Source organism: Salvelinus alpinus, chromosome 18 (assembly GCF_045679555.1).
Source record: "Salvelinus alpinus chromosome 18, SLU_Salpinus.1, whole genome shotgun sequence".
Lineage (NCBI taxonomy): Eukaryota > Metazoa > Chordata > Actinopteri > Salmoniformes > Salmonidae > Salvelinus > Salvelinus alpinus.
Window position 1 is genome coordinate 9,517,854 of NC_092103.1, and position 15,665 is coordinate 9,533,518.

Below are 15,665 nucleotides of genomic sequence, written 5' to 3' on the forward strand. Positions count from 1 at the left end.
CTGTATCAATAGCCAGAATGATTTTGCAGTGCATGGTGATTGAACAGGTTTCCTGTTATATTCATCAGAGGTGTGGGGAGGGTGAAGTCTGAACACAACAGTATTCATACCATGGTTTTTGTGGTAAATGGGAATGGGGGAAAAAATTACTTTTGATAATGGTTTTCATATACATACCTTGTCCATAATGTAGAGGCCTATGGGATTTTCATTGAAGGGAGGAGGATGGTACATGTGATCTGCAAAACATACCAACACCAATTGACATACCTTTGTATGCCTCTTCGTCTGTACACCTACAGACACAACCAATCCAGCTAGCCTTCAACATATTCTTATAGCCTACATCATCTTATCTCTGTTGATTGATATCCATTGAATTGTGTCCATTTTCTGTTTTTAGAAAGATGTGCACAAATATCAAAAGATAGATATTGTTTTAGGATGATACCATCTATTTAGATCATGTTAGGGACAAACCTTACCTTATATTGAGGAGACCTGTAAATGTTTTTATTTAAGTACCTGCACCTGTCCTTTCAAATTCAAATCAAAATGTTTCAGTTGGGCAGTTTGGTTCCTGAAAGAACCCCCAGCAACTGAGGAGGTTCCTCGGATGAACCCCACCTCCTTCTTGGGAAGAACCTTTCGGTGGCAATTTTCAGTGCCAAGAAACCTACGGTTCCTCAAAGAACTTTGAGGATCTTAGAAGAACCCTTGTTAAAACCCCAAATTTTTACAAGTGCACCTCATCTGTTTGTTTACATTTATCGTTTCAGGCCAAGGATAACTAAAGTGCATTTTAAGGAAACACAATTTGAGCTTCGAGTTGTTGGAAAAGATGTAAGTCACCAGTTATTGTCTTTCAGTAATTATCTGCATAAGGAATGTTTTGTGAAGTTATGTGCTGTATGTCTACCTCTGCTTTGTTTGTGATTCCTCAAGTAATTTTGCCATGTTTCATGAAGTCAATAATGTGAGATCACTCGCACTAACTAACTCGTAATTACTGCATGAACCAAAAGCAGTTTGTTTGGATATCACAGGTGTGGAAAGCCTCATTGTAGAAATATTCCCCGTGTCAGACCTTATTATGAGGTATAAAACTGACAATGTTCCCAAGAATATCTGCAGTACTCCCATGTGAAACCTTGAAAGATCCACGGTGTGTTTGATCTTGAGACATTTCGACATAAACATTAGGAGGATGTAAGGAGAGGAATTAAAGAAACATGACAGTTCAGCCTCGAATCTCCCGTCGTCACGGATGTTCACTTCACGGGTGCAAGTGAGAAAAGATAGGCACCTCAAAACAAATCCAGCTTCATGCTGAACTTTTGAATTTTTGGGGAATTTTCTAAGTACATTTTTGGGGGGGCTTTTGGGGAGGATAATGATCATTTTGATCATTTTCAAAGTGATGGAAAAACTGAAGTGGTGTGGCCTACCCCTTCAGATATCACTAAAGCAGAACCACTTTTTTCCTCTCTCTGTTGAGATAGTTAGACTCATTGAGACCTGTGAGTCTTTCTGAATGATATGGTTTACTTTATTCAACCTGAGAGAGTCTCATTAAGCCGATGAATAGAGAGGCCTTGGAGTAGAGAACCATGATAACCCCATTATTGATAATATCAGAGCAGCTCAGAACGGAGCTTCATTTGAATATAGGAGACCTATGAGCTTACGGCAGCTACCTCCTCTCTGAGACTAGCTGTAGGGGAGTCGAGAGAGTGCGAGTTGTCCTCTCTCTACAGTGATATCCATTTGCCTAATGACCCAACAGACATCCCATCTAGGTTGAGAGATTACACACTACCTGTTCATTTACATAAACACTTAGATAAAACACATGTAATGGTACATTTGATACGAGTCCTTTCCACCACCACCACAATTGTTGTTTTCGGGATTAATGATGAAATGGCTCGTTATGATATACATCTTCTTGGTTCAGCTGATGAATGTGATTTGTATTATTTGTTTGTTGATTGTATAAGAGATGATGTTGTTGTTTATTTGCAGTGTACAGAGACGTCGTTCTTCTTCGAGGCACCCAATAAGACGGCCTGTAAACATCTGTGGAAGTGCTGCGTAGAACACCACACTTTCTTTAGGTAAAAAACTATAAACGTGCACACACAGTCATGGGCAAATACTACAATATACTGTACCAACACTATTGTAACTTTTCAGTTCGAACTTCTACCACCTTCCACAGGTAAAACCCCAAACTATTTATGCTTCAGTGGAAAAATGTTCCCTTTTATCTACAACACGATCACCCACACTAATTCCAACAAAAGCCCTTCTCTGTTATCCCCTCAGGTAGAAACAACACTATCACATACCTCTTAACATGAAGATCCCAGAGTCCCTCAGTCCTTAATCAAAGTGAACAAGGCCTCTGTCTGGCAGCGCAGCTCAGTGCGGTCCCTTGTGCGTGTGCGTGCGTTGGCCTAATGAGAGCAGACTTACACGGACTGTGCCCTAAAGAGCAGGAGAGGCAGCAAGGCGCGTGAGGCTCTGGATTTACGCTGTTTAATCCGCGTGTGAACCCTGCAGTCTGCTGGGTCCCTGTGGCACAGACAGACCTGGAGCTGACAGGTAGACAGGAGGGGAGGGGGCTTGACAGGTTATACCCCCCCCCCCCCGGGCGTATAGTCCTCTGGGGGAGAGTAGGGTGGAGGGGTTGGGAGGTTTGGATGAGAGAATGGGAGAGAATGTGTTATGCTGCGATGGGACTATGACATGAAGGTGGGAGAAGTGGGCTTAAGCCACAGGATGAAAATAGGCAGGTATCTGCTGCAGTTTTAATGTGAGTGGATATATTATACAAGCCCTTATAGACACCTGAAGAAAGAGTGAGAAAAACAATGAGAAGAGGTAAAAACACAGGTTCATTTTAGCTTCTGGTTGGGTGTACTGACTACATCCACCTACCTTCAGTACTTTTTCTCCATCTAACCTTCCATCCAAGTGTTTTACAACAGTGACTTGAGTTATCTGAAGTGTTACGGAGCCCTGTGAGCGAGGCCATAGTGGTCGTGGTGTATTAAAGTGGTGTTGGTTTTGAGAGAGGCCTTAGCGCAATGCTGTAGTGGTGATGGTTGTGTTAATAACACATGGCTGGGTGAGAGACTACAAGAGGCTTTTATAATGGCCTTTTGCTTTCCATCTATACGGTAATGGAGTAATGTACCACTAGTACCAGATACTCTCTCTGACTCAGAGTTTTGAATTTTAATGAAGCCCGAAAGCTCTTAGTGGTGTTCGAGCAGCCATTATGTCATTAATGCAATGATCAGAACAAGAGAACTGCTTATTTTTTATATAAGGCAGCAATTGAATTCGCTTCTCTTCCTTTAAATGTATAAAAAGTACAAAGTGAATTCAGGAATCAAACACGCCGGTCACCTTTGTGAAAGACGCCATTTTTTCATTTTCCTTTCAGCCTGAGCATTTAATCCTCTTTAACCTGGTTTAGTCACATTCTAAATTCATAAAGAAAAACAGAAAAATGTATTACCTGTGGAATAATGTACTGTAGAAATGTGCACACCATATGAGACTTTAGTGGAAGTACGGTACTTTTAAATTTGTCATCGAGGCCTGCTCTCCATTGCTGTTGAATGCTTTTTCTAGAATGCCAGAAAATGATTCCAACACACTTACAAGAAAACTATCCAAATTTGGTTCCCTGGGATCTAAACATCGGTACAGGTGAGAGAACCTCTATTCTTTATTCCCTTCAAAATGTAGTTAGCTATGTATGAAAAGTATTGTAGAAACTGTATAGAATATAATGCATTTCTATCATCTGTAAGATGAAACTCCACACAAAGGTATGCATTATACACAGAAATATTATAGCATTTTTCTCTCTCCATCATTTTGGTTGGCAAAGCGGGGTGTAGGTAAATCCTAGAGAACTTCTCCCAGCATGTATTCATTCTAGAATCGACAACCTCATGAATAATGGAGACTGTTTTAGTAGAGGAGCTAAAGAGGAATACAGTGTTCAACAGACAGAGAGACTGTTTGTGTGTGCGCGTGTGACACCACAGACAAGTGGAAGACCTGAATAATTCAGAGATCACACAACATCCATCTCTCCTTTGTCTTCATTCGGTTGTCTACTTCCTGTATCTACTCAGAGAAGACTGCCACTGTACACCAGCGATTGTTTTCTTCAACAGTTGCAGTTTTCTGCAATATTTATTATATGATCTACTACTGACCTCTGCTAGGTTTAAGGTCACTTCAGTCACAACCTTGGCTTTGTTTTATATGTTCATGTTGCTCTTCAACAAACACCTCGTTGTTGCATCAGACTGTATCACTGTAACAGTGTGCCTGACAAAAGGGTTTGACATATCAAAATGCCTAGACCAGATCATCTCTGTCTCACATATGAACTTGACAGGCCAGGAACATCTTCCCCTAAAAGCATGAAAAGACAAGATGACTAAACAACTGTGTGTGTGTGTGTGTGTGTGTGTGTGTGTGTGTGTGTGTGTGTGTCTCTCTCTCTCTTTCCCTACAGTGGTAAGACAGCTATGCAGATGGGCAGGGATCCGTCTATCAGTCTGCCCCGGCCAGACCTGCAGGTGGTCAGGACCCGCAGCAAGACCTACCCCAAGAGACCACCACAGACCACAGGTCAGCTGGATACGCAGCATACCTTAAGCATACACAACATCTACAGACACACTACACAACACCTAACAAGCACAATGTCACTACGACAAGGGTTACGTATCAATGGTAACTAAATGGCACACATCATACATAGCCACAAAAACATTTCCCCACCTTTCACCTCTACTGACACAGAGGAGAAACTCTCAGGTTCCTAATGACAGTTCCTCTTATGTCGGGTGTGTAGCAGCGTAGTTGAGTCTCGGTCCCAGTAAGTTTAGTATTCACTTCCTCCTCCTGTTCCCCCATCAGGAACAACAGGGCTTCAATAAGCTAATTATATTATATTCACTTCAGCAGTTCACACAGACAGACGCACAGTATGTTGGCATAACGTGCTTGACTTAGCATGGTTGTTTTCACTGTGTGCAGTGGGAGAGTAATCTCTATGACACATTCAGTGGTTGAATTCTCTATAATTACCACCGCAGGGCTCAAAAATAGACAGAGCTGTGTATAATTCAGTAAATCTGAGCGCTTCGTAGGAAGGCTACCATGTCACACGTGGTTACGGACGGAGATTGTTCTAGCATTGAAACAATGGAAAGAGAGAGGCAAATTGGTTCAGTATTCAATCTTACTGAACATCTCTTTTCCTTGTAGGACTGAACAATGGGAATCGGTCAAACACAAAGACGGAGAATTCGGAAAAAGAAGGAACGGCTAAGATTACAGCACTGTCGCCTGTGAAGAGGTATCAGACATGGGCGAGACATGTAGAAAATAGTGTACGAACGAGAGAGGCAGTAAGTTTGGACCAAATGGAGAAAGGGATATACAACGGAGATTGAAAGAGAAAAGAGAAGTTGAGGGGGGATTGAGAATGCTTTTCCAGTATAAAGCGACAGCTCTTCAGAAAAGTGCTTAGCCCAGACCAAATACTTTGTTTACCTGTTTTTTTTTTTTTAGCGCCAAAGTAACCAAGGCGGAGAATGGTGGTCCAGAGGAACAGCGAGGGAAGCCCAATGCACCATGGGATGAGAACGCCCCACAAAGGTACAGTACTGTCTGATTGGAGCCCCTGCTCTGTGATGGATCAGTCTAATATTTTTCAATTGCACTATTGTCTTATAGACTAATCCTCCCTAATACTGTGTGTTATGTGTGTTACGTACATTATTTATATTTAATGGATCAAGCATGTATACACACACCACCAGAACATAGCCCTTCAGTAGAGAAGGAGGCTTAACATAGTACACACTCCAACTGATTCATGAAATACACTACTGGAAGCAGTGTGTGAGAGCCCAGTGACGAGACACATTTTTCGTGTATATGTCTCCTTCAGTTCACAGTATAACCTGGTCCCAGATCGGTTCATGCCGTCTTGCCAAACGCTATAGTCATTGTCATGGGCCAAACAGTGACCATAGGAGTTGGCAAGACGGCACAAACAGATCTGGGACCAGGCTATTATAATGAAGTATTATCTATGGCCATTTGCATTTCAATAAGCTGGTTTCAACATGATTGAATCTACATATTGATTTGTGCTCCCTTGGTACGGGCTGTGTGTTTGTTCCAGCGTGCGCGCTTGCGTAACTGTGTGTCGCAGGGGCCTTATCTGAAGCCAATGAATGCAGACAAGGTGTGTGTGTGTGTGTGTGTGTGTGTGTGTGAAGCCTGGGGTCACTTAGCAGCAGCCAGTGTTGCGACCTGCTACCCTCGGCATTTAGCTTTATCCTCTGAGGCTATGTCGTCATCATCCTGGCATATCTGAGGCTAGGTGGACAAGAATGCTATTGTTGTTTGCATAGGTAGGATGTCTTCATTCACACTAAAGACTGTACTGTGTAGGTCGTTTTTTTGGCAACAGGCCACAAGTTAGTTTCATCATACAGCTCAATGTATCTTCAGTAGGATCGACAGCTAGCTGCCTTGTTTTTCTCCCCAGTGGACTGTACAACACGGCCAACGAGCGAACAAAGTCGCCTAAATTCCCCACGGCTCGTGGACGCACCCCGTCAGGAGGCAGCGAGAACGAGCCGTCCCAGAACAGACGCAGGTGTGTACTCCTCACCTTTGTCCTTTTCACCTGTCAACCTATCTCACCTGTCCTCCCAATACCTTAGCTGACACTGGTATGAACTGTCCATAAATTGTCCAGGTGTACCCTGTGCTGGTAGAGGTGTGTCCCCTTCACCTAGGGCTAGATTCTATCAGTAAAATGTTCACAATGTTGTGTTGGCAGTGTTGGAGGTGAAACTGCGTTAGAGCTGTCAAATCCACAAGCGGCTCCTTCTGTAAGCCATTGGATGCAACGAAACCACCCGCAATTATAATCCGACAAATCCCATGCAGCCGCGTTTACAAGTTCATGCAGCCGCGTTTACAAGTTCATGCAGCCGCGTTTACAAGTTCAAACACTCGAATAGGCGGCGGTCTATTGTCTACACCTCGATTAGACTGATATGGGCTATAAATTAACATGAAGACATGCATTAGCCTACACTTTCTAGCACCACTTTAAACTTCTGACATGGTAGGGATAATAAGGAAGGGAATGGTTTGACACAAGAGCAGCCGCTCACCTATTTGTCAGCTCATACTTCAGTTACACCTCCAAAACATCTGCTATGCAGATGGTCTGCCAACGCAGGTTGGTCCTTAAGCGCCTATTTACGCAACCGTGCGTCAATCTAAGTAACATTATTTTTTTTTAAATCCCTTCAAAAATCTGTCACTTTAAGCTAGAAATATATTTTTTGCATGGGCTGCGTCTCAATCCACCGCATCCGCCTATGGCGTCCTTCCGCATCTGCCTTTGGAAGCTACAGCGGTGTTTGTCAGACCATGAGACATCGTCTTTTTTTTGCCATTTCCGAATATGTTATTAAATGCGTATTTGTTTAATATTTTTTTATTTTCTTATTTTGTTCATTTGGTTTTTATTATAAAAAAAAATTGTTTCATTTTTAAACTGTTTTTTTTTTACCCCCAATTCCATGGTATCCACTTGGTAGTTACAGTCGTCTCATTGCTGCAACTCCCGTACGGACTCGGGAGAGGCGAAGGTCGAGAGCCGTGCGTCCTCCGAAACACAACCCAACCAAGCCGCCGTGCTTCTTGACACAATGCCCACTTAACCCGGAAGCCAGCCGCACCAACGCGTCGGAGGAAACACCGTACACCTGGCGACCGTGTCACCACAGCAGTCGCTAGTGTGCGATGGGATAAGGACATCCCTGCCGGCCAAACCATCCCCTAACCCGGACGACGCTGGGCCAATTGTGCGCCGCCCCATGAGTCTCACGGTCGCGGCCGGCTACAATGTCCTTGTTTTCCATGAAAACATACATGAAATGAGTTGCAAAATGAATAGGAAACAGTCAAGACGTTGACACGGTTATAAATAATGATTTTTAATTTAAATAATAATTGTCCTTCAAACTCTCCATTTGCAGCAATTACAGCCTTGCAGACCTTTGGCATTCTAGTTGACAATTTGTAGAGGTAAGCTGAAGAGATTACACCCCATGCTCCCTGAAGCACCTCCCACAAGTTGGATTGGCTTGATGGGCACTTCTTACGTACCATACGGTCAAGCTGCTCCCACAACAGCTCAATAAGGTTGAGATCCGGTGACTATAATGGAGTGGCGAGCACAGACAGAATACCATCTGAATGCTTCTTCCCTAAATAGTTCTTGCATAGTTTGGAGCTGTGCTTGGGGTCATTGTCCTGTTGTAGGAGGAAATTGGCTTCAATTAAGCGCCGTCCACAGGGTATGGCATGGCGTTGCAAAATGGAGTGATAGCCTTCCTTCATCAAGATCCCTTTTACCCTGTACAAATCTCCCACTTTACCACCACCAAAGCACCCCCAGACCATCACATTGCCTCCACCATGCTTGACAGATGCCATCAAGCACTCCTCCAGCATCTTTTCATTTTTTCTGCATCTCACGAATGTTCTTTGTGATCCGAACAACTCAAACTTAGATTCGTCTGTCCATAACACTTTTTTCCAATCTTAGTCTGTCCAGTGTCTGTGTTCTTTGCCCATCTTAATCTTTTATTTTTATTGGCCAGTCTGAGATATGGCTTTTTCTTTGCAACTCTGCCTAAAAGGCCAGCATCCCGGAGTTGCCTCTTCACTGTTGACGTTGAGACTGATGTTTTGCGGGTACTATTTAATGAAGCTGCCAGTTGAGGACTTGTGAGGCGTCTGTTTCTCAAACTAGACACTCTAATGTACTTGTCCTCTTGCTCTTGCTATTCTGGTTAGAGCCAGTTTGCGCTGTTCTGTGAAGGGAGTAGTACACAGCGTTGTGCGAGATCTTCAGTTTCTTGGCAATTTCTCGCATGGAATAGCCTTCATTTCTCAGAACAAGAATAGACTGTCGAGTTTCAGAAGAAAGTTCTTTGTTTCTGGCCATTTTGAGGCCTGTAATCAAACCTACAAATGCTGATGCTCCAGATACTCAACTAGTCTAAAGAAGGCCAGTTTTATTGCTTCTTTAATCAGTACAACAGTTTTCACCTGTGCTAACATAATTGCAAAAGTCTTTTAAAATTATAAACTTGGATTAGCTAACACAGTGTGCCATTGGAACACAGGAGTGATGGTTGCTGATAATGGGCCTCTGAACGCCTATGTAGATATTCCATTAAAAAATTATGCCGTTTCCAGCTACAATAGTTATTTACAACATTAACACTGTATTTCTGATCAATTTTGTTATTTTAATGGACCAAAAAAATTGCTTTTCTTTCAAAAACAAGGACATTTCTAAGTGACCCCGAACTTTTGAACGGTAGTGTATATATTTTTATACCTAAAGGGGTCCTAAAATTCGAAATCAAATAGCTAAATGATCCATCATGAAACAATTCCATATGTTAGCTTAGTACTTTAGACTTTGAGGCCCTAGCCAATAACATTTCACCTGTCAACCATAATAACTGACAGTTATATGGGCTATCCATAGCCTTATCAGGTGTGTCCAGGTAGGTGTGCCTGTTGCAGGTAGAAAGTGAACGTCCGGTAGTGACAGGAGGGGAGAATACATCCGCTGCTGTTGCTCCTTCAGTCATTTCCCTGTTGAAAAGTACATTCATAGATGTAGACAGATATTTCACTGACTGTATAAATGTGAAGCATCCGTCTGGCGTTTCCACTCACTACCAAATATGGTAGTGAGAGGAAGCCCAGTGGCTGGCAGTGGGAGAAGATGGAATGAGATTGATTTTGGCCTACATTCTGCAAATTTTCTCATCGTTGAAACATTTGATCTGAATACAGTTTTCTGTTCTTAAAACTATAGGGTAAAGTTTGAAAAAATTGTGTTGTTTAGAAGGAGTGCAAAGGCGAATTTAGGTATTGCACACGTGCAGTGCACAGAGTTGGTGTTCCAGAACCGAAACATGCAAATATTTGCTAGAACTCGCCAATAGAATCTCGCTAGCTTGTGCTTGGCTCTGCCCACTATGACTCATTTGTTCCCATTGGAAACGACAGACTGTGGTCTGTCTTGGGTTAGTTATAAGAATCTTTGCTACATCTATGGGATAATGTTGCCTTCTAGTGGTGTCATGTGGAACTGTCCGATTGCATTACGCACAATATTGTGTGTATGTGTATAGCGTAACATTTTAACCTTGTAATAGCTGTTAAATTGTTCCTATACAAGCAGTTAATTACAGAAAAAGATTGTGAAGACATTGTCTAAATTGCCTTGTAAATGTGACAATAGTGTATTGAAACTACTGAAAGGGCACAGTAGTATGTTTGTACTAGGCCATTGTAGTAATCAAATAAAATGTAATATGATGATTCATAAAGGTTAGTCTGGTCTGTCTGTTGTGCGGCAGAGATGCAGAGTTTCTGGGTAGAAACAGTGAATCAGATTGCCTCGAGGGTGCGATGGAGTAGTCTCTTTGAATGAAATAGATACCGGTGATTAGCATAAAGCATGGTTGGATAGATGCTCTCTGAATGTTTATGATTGTTAAAACATTTTAAACTCATAAAACCTCCGTTTAATAGTATTTGTAACATGACGGTGACATTAATATAACAGTAAACATGACAGTGACACTTCTGTGATCTGGTCCCTCAGGAAAGGCCAGGCCAGTGATCCAACAGATCCCCAGCAGCAGAACAAACAGCAGAGGAGAAGGTATAGTCAACTTACAGAACTAAATAGTACATTGTTAAAACTCTCTGTTTTCAACTAAAAGGGTCAGATCTTTACATACACATCGACTTGATGAGTCAGACGAGTGGAAACCCAGTGACCAGCCGACATGGTCGTTGATGTGCTGTATTTGTATGTCCACCATCACAGTTGTACACAGATAACAGTTTACTCATTGTGTGGTTCTGTTTGTCAGTAGTTACATTAGTCCTGGAGTCATTTCTGTAAAAGTAAGCGTCAACCCTCTCACTCATCCCCTCTCCCACACACTTTTGTCCTCTCTCCCTGTGAAAGGTCATACACGAACAACATTCCATCTCATTCTCTTTCTCCCCGTAAACCTTTTAACCCCGTTTGATTCACCGCCTCCCACCTGCAGGTCACGTTCCCGTGGCAACACCAGTAGTGGCAGCGAGTCTGAGAACTCCACCCGGGATCATCGTAAAAAGAGGAACCGGTGAGTGATGTCACTGTGCTTCCTACAAGTAGACATGACATATGCAAAGCTCTATAGTAAACTACTACTACTTCACTCTTTAATGTTGTACATGGTGGAACTATTTTCCTAAGCCAGTGTCTGTCGTGGACGTTGTAGATTGAAGAGATAAAGCATACTATCACGCTGCTAATGTTGTCTGAACGATACCATATCTTATTGAACAGCTATATCATATTGTAGGCCCACAATGCCCCCCTAGCCGGGTCATACGACACACTACAGACCGTCTAAATATCTCCGCGCGTGACGCAGCAAAACGAACTAGGAAGAAAATGAAAGAGTATATCTCGTGGGAAACCTGTTGTGACAGTGAAAACGGTGATGTATGTAATGTATCGCTTGGCGAGGTCCCTGGAGGGACGTGTTAGATGGATCATGTGTCGTAGTAGTTGCGAGTTGCAACCGTACTGTCGTCTCTGTGTTTGTCTGTGCAGATGGCATGAGGTTTTAGTGCATCTTCAGGTCTGTCGTGTAGATATGCTTGTTTTGTATTTTCCGTGTAACATGGTTCTCCTGTATAATAACTCATATAACTGGTATTGATTGTATTATCATTTATCCTCCAGGTCTCGTCAAGAGAATGAGATGGTGGACTCTGGTCCTCAGTGGGAAGCTGTGCTCCGCCGTCAGAAGGAGAGGTCTCAGAACGACCCAAGCCACCGCCGCTCACGACACCGCTCTCGATCGTAAGTTACGCAGACTACACCACACACGCTAACACTCACACACGTCAACCACACACGGGGCGGCAGGGTAGCCTAGTGGTTAGAGCGCTGGACTAGTAACCGAAAGGTTGCAAGATCGAATCCCCGAGCTGACAAGGTAAAAATCTGTCGTTCTGCCCCTGAACAAGGCAGTTAACCCACTGTTCCTAGGCCTTCATTGAAAATAAGAATTTGTTCTTAACGGACTTAAATTCGTTCTTAACGGCTAGTTAAATCAACGTAAAATATATATATATTTTTAAAAAGCACACACACACAAACCCTCCTTCCCTGTCCTCCCTGCTCGAGAGACCCAACTCAGACCCGACCTGGGGAAATGATTTAAGCTCTTAGATACAACATTATTGGGTACCACCTCAATTCCAAGACGCAGAGAATAATGTCCATTCATTTCAATACAACCTCCGCTGTCAGATGGTCCCTCTTATAAATAACCCTTCAACTACTAACCCTTGTAATTCTGTGACGTCTTCCAGGCGGAGTCCGGACGTGCAGGCTAAGGAACAACTGTGGAAACACATCCAGTAAGTCCCATGACTCCAGTTATGAGGTTCAACAGTGGTCTTTTAGAAATTGGCCTTCTCATCATGTGTTATGGAAAGTCAAATGTGTAACACTGTAATAATTTGACTAAGCATTCAGGAACTATTTATGAAGTGTATACTATTGAAAAATGTGTACTTGCACAGCCTTCAAAAGGTTGTTGACACAGCATTGTCTCTAGGGTTATGGGAAGAGAGATAACATGTCCTGGTGGTCTTACCCCTATAGGAAGGAGCTGGTGGACCCGGCTCCAGACCTCACAGAGGATCAGCTGAAGGAGATCCCCTACAAGAAAGTGGAGTGAGTAACTGCTCTTCCCTCCCTCATTAGATTAGATAGATAAGGATGAAAAATGGTCTAAAGGACAATCGCAGATGGCTATGAATTGATCATGCGGAGTCAATACGTTGGGGGTAGGGTGTCTTGATCTGCACTTGGATAAGAAAATAAGAGATTCAAAGCTCGGCTCATGTGTGAATTACCGAATCGTTATTTCATAGTCGTCCACCCTGTAGAGATACATTGTGCTCCAGACAGACCACTATCTCACCGTCTCTGAAGTTGATGGATTCAGTATAGAGAGGCCTTATATCCCTAGGCTGAATAAGAGGTAGGCCTACTGTCCTACACATGAGATGAAGGGAATGATTTTATGTTCATCCCTTCCTTCCAGAACCCAAGGAGACCCAATAAAAATCCGGCACTCTCATTCTCCCCGGAGCTTCCGTCAGTACCGGCGCTCCCAGTGCTCCGAAGGGGAGAGATCCGTGCTCTCTGAGGTCAAGTGAGTCTAAACTGGTCTCAGGCCAGATCGTATGGTTTTTCACTGTGCAGAGTCTTACTAGAAATGTATCTCGGGTGGGATTCAATCCGAAGCGCGTTATAGTGGGCTGCCTATAATGCGCCTTTGAAAGGCAATTACCGACGTTCGCGGAGATCGCATTCACGGTAAACGCTGCAAATGACTGCCCAATTGGAAGTGACCTTTAAAAATGTGTAGAGCGCTGCAACGCGCCTCGAATTGAATCTCGGGCTCGACCCTAGTTTATTTATTGTGCCGACACTTGATGCTGAAGTTTCTTTCCTGTATTGTCCAGCACCTTTTAGACACGATAGTGGGAGTGACGGTACGCTTTATAAATAATATGTACTGTATCATATGATTCAAGTTTGATCCTGTTTTATGTCTTCCAAGATCTAACACATCCCTACCCACTCCACAGCGCCCGGACAGATCTTGTGCCCCCATTACCTGTGACACGAACAGCAGACATCCCAGGTTCCAGCTCCACCCCCTCTCAGGTCAGTCCGACTCCTTTTGCTGTGGTCGGTGCCACACGTGTACTACCTCTGACAAAGGCTGTGAGGCAGGAATTTTAGAAATGAATAAAAATTATACTTTGCAAGCGCATAGTGGAGCGCTTTCTTTCCTTTGAATGACAGCGCTACATGTCTAAAGTACAATACTAGATTTTATTACCAGATCCTCCAGTCAGTTGATTAATCTCCCGGCACTCATATCGGTGTGTTTGTTGTGCGTTTTCCAGAAGAAGCACGGATCCAAAGACACCCTGCTCTCAGAGATCATAGAGCATGATGTGAAGAGCAGCGCTAAGGTGGTGAAGACTGTCCACTCTCCCAGGACCAAGGTTGAGACGTGACCTGACCAAAACACAACCCCCCACCGCAGAAACCATGCCACAATCTCCCACCAACACAAAACGTCAAGACCACCCTGATTTCTTGGAAGAAAAAAAAGAACTTGTGAAATACAATGGAGGGAGCTGTATAGAGTACAATGGCTGTACAGTGCGCCAGTGACAAGCCCCACCTTGAAATACTCCTGTGTGTGTATGTACAGTAACGTTATGTGTTAGATAATGCATGGACAAAAAATGTCACTGGTCTATGTGCCAGTATGCTCTGCTGTCTTTTGGACCACACCACACTGGAAACACTGTACAGTATCTTCACATCATTTATACAAGCACATTTCAGGCTTAAGTCCCTGTTGAGTAAGCCAGATCTCAGATCTGTTTGTGCTGAATAGCCAACTCCACAACTACCATAGGCTATACAGCACAAACAGATCTGAGATCTGGCTAGTCCTGATTGGGGGAAAATATACTGTATCTACAGTTGGTCTGTCTAGAGCAAGTCATGCAACTACTCTCTTTGTCTCCTGTTCATGCATGTAGCAACAACAGTTGCTAATTAAGCGGCAAAACCTTTTCAGTTATTTTAAACTCGGATAAGTGTTTTATAATAAAACACATTTTCAGTTATTTTAACACTGATAAGAGTTCTACAATAAAACAGAATTTCAGATTTTTGGGGGTTTGTTAGCGCATTGATTTCAGTCCAATGCTCACATGAAGGCTGAGGATGAGACTATGAATTGCGTAGCGAACACTGCACGGCGAGGTCCGACTGCGATCAAATCATGTTTTCCTATGCATTTGCCTCCGATTTGGTTTGTGTTATTATAATACAACACAGTATTAAAACAGTGTTTCACTCATACATGTTGAGCTCCATATGGACACTGAGTGTGCGTCTGAAATGCACCCTATTCCATATATAGTGCACTACTTTTGACCAGACCCTTATGGGCCCTGGTAAAACAATGATTTACTATAGGGGATAGGGTGCCATTTCAGATGCAGACTGGGTTATTATATTGTCAAGTCAGGTGTGTTTACTGTAAGTGTTCTCTACTGTAGGAACCTTTGCTGCTGGATCCCATTTTGTTTTGCTCATGAGTACTGAATAACTTTTGTATTTCTCTGCTGTTTTAAGGTTTAAAAAATAATAATAGTAACTTAGAACTGTGTAGCTACACTGTACAGTTGTTAAACTGGAATTTCAGTCCTTTTCAATAAATAGATTCAATATGTCTCAAACATCATTTTATGTTTCCTGCTATTGTCAAATGCTCTGGAGGGGTGGTCCATGAGCTCCAATCTACCTTTTCTACTTGGGCCTCCACTTGCTCTGGTTTGGTTTGATTTTGTATTGTTTCTATGGTTAACCTGTCACCGCCAGAGGGAGCTAT

The 15,665-nt window shown here is 43.0% G+C and overlaps 1 protein-coding gene and 1 long non-coding RNA gene across 4 annotated transcripts in view; one reads left to right on the forward strand and one right to left on the reverse strand.

Moving 5' to 3' along the window:
- Window positions 1-15,518, forward strand: part of LOC139543660 (band 4.1-like protein 4) — a 90,135-nt gene extending 74,617 nt beyond the window's left edge. For 2 of the 3 annotated variants that reach the window (XM_071349962.1, XM_071349961.1), the window contains exons 10-24: window positions 780-843; window positions 2,026-2,117; window positions 3,646-3,723; window positions 4,547-4,662; window positions 5,305-5,395; window positions 5,611-5,697; window positions 6,599-6,709; window positions 10,766-10,825; window positions 11,223-11,300; window positions 11,909-12,028; window positions 12,544-12,591; window positions 12,839-12,910; window positions 13,284-13,394; window positions 13,834-13,912; window positions 14,158-15,518. In XM_071349962.1, coding sequence (XP_071206063.1) covers window positions 780-843; window positions 2,026-2,117; window positions 3,646-3,723; window positions 4,547-4,662; window positions 5,305-5,395; window positions 5,611-5,697; window positions 6,599-6,709; window positions 10,766-10,825; window positions 11,223-11,300; window positions 11,909-12,028; window positions 12,544-12,591; window positions 12,839-12,910; window positions 13,284-13,394; window positions 13,834-13,912; window positions 14,158-14,271 — 1,321 coding nt within the window. In that variant the 3' untranslated portion in view covers window positions 14,272-15,518. The remainder of the gene's footprint in view (window positions 1-779; window positions 844-2,025; window positions 2,118-3,645; window positions 3,724-4,546; window positions 4,663-5,304; window positions 5,396-5,610; window positions 5,698-6,598; window positions 6,710-10,765; window positions 10,826-11,222; window positions 11,301-11,908; window positions 12,029-12,543; window positions 12,592-12,838; window positions 12,911-13,283; window positions 13,395-13,833; window positions 13,913-14,157) is intronic. The other variant, XM_071349963.1, reaches the window with a different exon arrangement.
- On the reverse strand, window positions 7,959-14,203 carry LOC139543662 (uncharacterized). Its single transcript, XR_011668746.1, has 5 exons — window positions 14,091-14,203; window positions 13,863-13,970; window positions 12,831-12,895; window positions 12,518-12,574; window positions 7,959-9,744 (listed from the first exon to the last, which is right to left on the reverse strand). It is a non-coding gene; the product is annotated as an uncharacterized lncRNA (long non-coding RNA).
- Window positions 15,519-15,665: the final 147 nt, after the last annotated feature.